Raw genomic sequence first — 6,885 nt, 5'->3', positions numbered from 1 at the left:
AAATGAATTATAATTTTTTTATTAATTTTTGAATGTTATAATATTAAAACAATTTAAATTACAAATATAGCAGTTGCTTAGCGTAAGACAAATTTTTTAATATATTTGAATATATTTTTCTTATCTTCTAGACGTGTGTGTTGGTATTCACTATTCTTATAATAGCGTATGTATATGTACATGTACACATGTATATGTATGTACATATCTATACATCTAAAGATATATATATATACGTATGTGACATATACGAATTTTCATATTTGCATTAGATTAAGAACCGTTTTAAATTTTGTAGTATTATGAGCACAATACTAACTAGGGTAAATAGTCACTTTTAAAAAAATAAACTAAGAATTAGCAAAACAGAAGATGGATGATACTTACAAAAATGCACCATCAAGTGTTATTAATCTACAGGAAGAAGAAATAAATAATTTTCTTATAAGTAATAAAGAGATTGATACAAATTCGAAACCGAGTAATCAACAAGATGTGAGTGAAAAGACAAGCATATCGAATTCACACTATGAAAATGTTTTAAATATTAAATACAGAACAACGAATAGTGAGGAGGTGAATGTAAAAGATGAAAATAAAGAGCAAAACAAGATAACAAGTGAAGTTAATAATGTAGAAGGTATTTACAATTTTGGAAGTCCATGTAGTGAGAATAACATAAATAAGAGTTATAACAACAATAATAATAACGGTGGTAGTAATAGTACTAGTAATACTAATGATAATGATAATAATAATTGCCTTTTTAATGATTTGAAGAAGAATAAAAGTAATTATTACAGTAGTAAAGGATCTAGCAGTTTCGAAAAATTGAACACTGCAACCAGCGTTAGTGAACAAGATTTATTTTTTAATTCAAACGATGGCATAAATTATTCGAACTGTAACAGAATTAATCATAACTTAAATAGTAAAAGTAATATGTTAGATAATGCTTTTGTCCCGTTGAACGTTCATAGAATTATAAAGGACAAGTGTAACGGTGGCTGTAGTGTTATAGACGATGAGCTTGATGAAGAGAATCATCTGAATAATTATAAGTGTAATGGAAGTAGTAGTAGTTGTAAAAATAATATCAGTAATAGTAACAATATTGCTAGTAATAGTAGTAAGAGTGGTGATTTAAGTTATAACACGAGTAAAAATATGAACAAGAAAAGAATTGATACGTCTAATGGCTTAAATAAACCAGTTAATATGAACAATATTTCCAAAAGGGGTATACCTAAACTAAGAAACGCAAATTTGAAGAGTATTAACAGTAGCGGAGGGTTTAATAACACGAATAATAGTACTTTTAAGAATTACAATTTAAACAAAAGAAAAACAAAAAACTTGAATAACTTTTTACATACAGAAGTTAATGGAAGTTGCGAAAAAATGTACTCAAATATAAAAAAAAATTTTCAAATAAATGAATTTGCAAATGTAGATAATAATATGAAAAATATAAATTGTATGGAGTCTTGTAATTTTTGGCAGGATAATGTTAACAGTAGTATGCACACTTTTAGGGGTAAAAATGATGAGGAGAACAACAACGACATTTCACAAAATGATGAAAATGTGCCAAGTGTAAGTACAAGCAGAAATTGTATTAAAGATGGTATCCTCATGATTGAATCAAATATGATAGACGATAATGTAAATAGCGAAGAATATTTTAATATATCAAGAAATTCTAGGAGTAATGATAAGAACAAATACTATGCTCCTGTGAGTAGTAGCTATAACAGCATGTCAAATGATAAGGAAAATTACTACAGGGTGTTAGAGTATAAGGAGGATAGACGTTGCAACAATTACAGCAATTCTAACATTTGCAAGGATGGTTTTGATACAAATAATGTAGGTACGCATGTGTCTAATGTTAGAAGTAATGAAAGTATTATTAATAATGACAGTAATATATATGACAGTATGTATGAGGAAAATACGATATCACACAGTAATTTAAGTAATGAAAAGAATTATCAATACTATAATAAAATGAGTGAGAAATATTTAAATAATGTGAATGTAGATAATTATAACGATAAATCCTGTGCTTCGTTTGGGGTTACTAATGGTAGAAAGAATGAATGTCCAGTAGGCATTGATAACAGTGAGGAGTGTAAAAATATATCTCATGAACATTTCCTTTTTAAAAATCAGCACAAGATATTTAATGGTAATATGAATTATTATATTACATTAATGAACAAAAATTTCAACAAAGTCAATAGTTCTGTTCATGTTAACACAAAAGACTTGAAGGAACATTACATTAAGACGGATAGTACTATATACAGGAATACTCTAACAAATACATGTAAAAACAAAGAGGACGAAAATGAAGAAATATATCAAGATTATAATTATTACGATAGTGAAAATATGAACGTAATGCATAGGAATTATGAGGAAGATATTTTTAAAAAGAGAAAAAATATTAAATCGAACTTGAAGAATATGGGTAATTCTGATATTTTGGGGAAAAATGAACATCATGATGATAATATAAAATTGCATGAAAAAGGTTTAGATATTTCTATGAATTTGAACATTCAAGAAAATTTGTCTTTTTTAAATTTCGATGACACCGGAACTGATTGGAGGTATAATCAGGAGATCGACAATTTTGTAAGCAAGGAAAATAATCGGATAGGCTGTTCGAGTTTTTATGATAAAATGAAATTGAGTAAGACCATGGATTTTGAAATGCATGGAGAAGGTAATAATAATATTTATAGTGGTGATGAGCAAGGAAATTATGGAGAAAAAGATAACATTTTTATAGTATCTATGGATGATAGTGATACTTGCAGCGGAATTTTGAATAGAAATATGAACCATGTTATACAGAATGAAAATAGTCATGGTATAGGTGTTACTTTTAATGCCTTTAATTTTAGCAAACATTTCAAGGGTACAAGCTTGGAGAATTTGAATAGTAGAAATAATATTGATACAACATGCAGCAATTTAAACAATGATGAGAATATTCATAAAAATGATAGTAACGATATTACTTTGACGGATGACAATAATTTAAATGTTTCCATTGCAGATAAAACAGTGGAGAATAATATAAGTGGTGTAAACAGTGGTAGCATTGTAAATTACAGTATGAATAGCGCGAATATGAATGAGAAAAATTTTTCATTTATTAAAAAAAATAAAAATGAATGTGCAAAAAAGTGTATGGATGATAATACTTTAATTTGTGCGGTGAACTTGGAACATTTGGATAAGAAGGAAAAGAACAGTAATAACGTGAAGAAAGTGAAAAAGAAGAATACTGATATAAAAAATGTGAAAAATAATATACATATCAACGACAAGACTAATATTAACAATAACTCTAGCTGTAAAAGCAACATTAAGGATAACTCAAACGAAGGTATTAGTAAAACCACTAAAAAGGGTAACAAGGAATCAACCACAACTAATATTAGTGCAAATGTAGCTAAAACGAGCGAACTTATCTTATGCAAAACAAATATGAATAATTTGATAACGAGTGATATTTCGTCAGTCATTAATGACAGTACCAAAAAGGTGGACTTGAAAAATGTTGATGAGAATAATAATGGTAGCTGTAACAGTAATAATATTGATGATGTGGATAAGGAAAATATAGATAATGAAAACATTGGTGATGATAATAATGGTAAAATGTACAATAAGATGGATAAAAGAAGCAGTATTAATAGTAGCGATAATGTCCAATTGAAGATCATTAGTAATTTCAGTAATGATAGTACTAACAACACCAGTAGTAATAGAACTTCTAATAACATTATTAACGATAGTAATAGTGGTAATGATAATGAGAATGACATGGTTGCTGATGATAACAGTAACGATGGAAATAATAGCAGGAGCAACAACTCAACGAACAAAAATAGTTTAAGGGTTCCTGAAGGTAATTCAGATCTTGTTAATGATGAACCTGCAAATTGTAATGTATCCAATTATGATATAGCCAATTATGATATAGCCAAATATGATATAGCCAATTATGAACCAGCTAATTATGATCACTTTAAATTTGACAACTATTCTTTTAAAAGTGAAATGATAAGAAATTATAAATCTAGGAACAATGGCTTCTTAAAATTTTCGTCAAGTAATTTACTTAATAGTAAGTTTAATGAGTGTTCAAATAGTAATTCCTTTATGCATAACAGATATAATACAGATGAAAAGGGAAATGGTAGCCTACCGAATTCTTTACAAGCTATTAATAAGTTTAATAAAAATGCTGGTAAATATAGCAGTAACATAATCAGAGAAAATAATTTTAATATATACTCAAGCAATATGGACGATGGAATGCATATGGACAGGAAAATTCTTCATCCCCCCGATTTTTTAAATGTCACCAATAATAATAATGGCAGTAATAACAATAATGATAGCAAAGATAATAATAATAATAATAATAAGGATAGCAATGATAATAAGGATAGCAATGATAATAAGGATAGCAATGATAATAACCATAACATTCATAACAATAATATATATGACGTAGGTATCGAAATGCATGGTGGATATTACCTACCCATTACAAACAACCCTTTAGAAAACGATGGAAACATAAATTTATCAATAAATGAAAAGGACAAAGAAATTATGAACCCAATTTTTTGTTGTAATAAGCAAAGTATTAAAAATGACCATGGTATGAATTCTGATACCTTTTGTAGTATCCCTAATAATTTAAGTGATGAAAAAAATGATGATATAATGTTTAATACTAACAACAAATTAGATAAATATAATGATATAAATAATGGTAAAAATATGTACCTCCCTCATTTAGGTATCAGGGGCAATATGTACAATACTCATAATAACAACCTTAAAACTAATGAGGAAAATATATTTTATAGTGTGGATGATGAACAAAATATTGTATATAAAAATATGGAAAATGTGCATAATTTTACAGATACTATGATTAATAGTGCTACAAATAAATGTATTTATAATGAAATAAATAATTTACAACCAAACAGTGATAACGATCTATATATTATGGGAAATAGCGAATGCATGTTTAATAATATAGAAGACGATATATATAACGAGTTAAGTAATTTACAAGGGAATGAAATTAAATGTAACAGGCATAGTAATAATAGCCAGAACAATAACAGTAACAATGATATAGGTAATATTAGTGGAAGTTTATGTAATAACCTCATAGACACTGATAAGTATGATACCAACATGAATAGAATTGAAAGCAATATGGAATTCATTTTAGGTGATAATGAAGACTTAGATAAACAGTCAAGAGCTATGATGAGAAATGATAAAATAGTTGAACTACAAAATATTATAAATAGTTTAAAGATTAAGAATAGACAACTAGAAAAAGAGTTAACTGATGTAAAGAACATGCATTTAAAAAAAAAACAAAGCATGATTTTAAAGAGCTTAAATAACAAAATAGATGACATTAGCAGCTATTCAACACTTAAGGATAATACAAATAATTCTGATTGTGATAGTGCCGATTATTCAAACAAATATATACAGAACATATTAAATGATAAAGAAAAATATAATTACGACACAAAAATATCTATTCAAAAGTTTCATTTAGCTTATACAAATAATTCAATTGGGAAATTAAAAATAGCAGCTCAAAGAGATATTAGTGGTTCATTTATGGGTCCCAAAGGAATTCATGTAAAAACGATAAAATCATCTTTGCATATTTCTGTTTATAAAAGTGCGAAGGATGTGTGGTTTCCTGGATTTGCTGATAGTCATGTTTTTTTATTAAAAGGAAATATATTTGGAATTTTAAGAGCATGTCAATTATTATATCATTACGTAAAATCAAAAATGTCCTCATCTAAATGTTGTATATATTTAGTTGCTCCCTTTGAGTGTGTGCAAAAGTTATTAGCAGATGGATGCAAAAGAATGGCTATTATTAAAGAGGAATGTGGTGCAGACGTACGATTAGGAAATCTGTATGTACAAGTGCATGAAGGGTTTACTGAAAGATTAATGGAAATAAGAGGAAACGAAGTTAGTGTGGATTGTGCATTGGAAAAGCTAGTTATTTTTATGCAGTCTTGTTTTTCTGTACAGTCATATGACTACGAGCTGTTAAAGTATCCATGTCGTTCAGTCTTAAATTTACAATAAAAGACAAAAAAAAAAAATAAAATAAATAAATAAAATAAAATAAATTAAATTAAATTAAAACAGAGTAAAATAAAATAATATATAATAAAATAACATAATATGTAAGCTTTTTTGTTAAAATATTTTTATGTAAATATTTTTTTCATCATTATAAATATTTATTGGAAAATAGAGGAACATGAATGGAGAAGTTATATATTTATGTGTAATTATTTTTTTCTGTGTCCCTTTTTTTCATTTACCTTCCTTACGAGTGTATTAACATATATAATGATACGCATGTTTGCACTTACTACACCCGTATGTTTGTATTTATTTTCACTCATTTATTTTGTATTTGTCAACATTCATATGTGTGCATTTATGCCCATATAATATGTATTGTATGTATGTATTATGTATATATATTTATATGTGTGCACGTGCGTAAGCGTAAGCCCAAGCGTATGAACTAGCACATGATATATTGTTAATACGGTTATTTGTCCAAAAAAGGGGATGTATTCCCCCTCCATTTGATTCTTCCCCTTATTTTTACATTTATTTTATTTTTTTTTTTTTGTAACATATATGAATTGTTTAGTTGTAAAGAGTTTATTTGTTTATTCTCTTTTGTTTTGTTATGTTTTTTTTTTTTTTTTTCTTTTATTTAAATCTTCACAAGCATAATTTCAGTACATTTATTTAATAATTTACTTTAATGTTTCAATA

General features: G+C 26.9%; 1 protein-coding gene across 1 annotated transcript; it reads left to right on the top strand.

The window, feature by feature from the left end:
• Positions 1-372: 372 nt before the first annotated feature.
• Positions 373-6,174, top strand: PmUG01_11026400 (conserved Plasmodium protein, unknown function; the record flags this gene model as incomplete). Its single annotated transcript, XM_029005912.1, has 1 exon — positions 373-6,174. One exon carries the CDS (start codon positions 373-375, stop codon positions 6,172-6,174), a length of 5,802 nt encoding a protein of 1,933 aa, XP_028862453.1.
• Between the last annotated feature and the right edge of the window lie 711 nt (positions 6,175-6,885).

Source organism: Plasmodium malariae (assembly GCF_900090045.1).
Source record: "Plasmodium malariae genome assembly, chromosome: 11".
NCBI lineage: Eukaryota > Apicomplexa > Aconoidasida > Haemosporida > Plasmodiidae > Plasmodium > Plasmodium malariae.
This window is presented reverse-complemented; position numbering and strand designations above follow the sequence as displayed.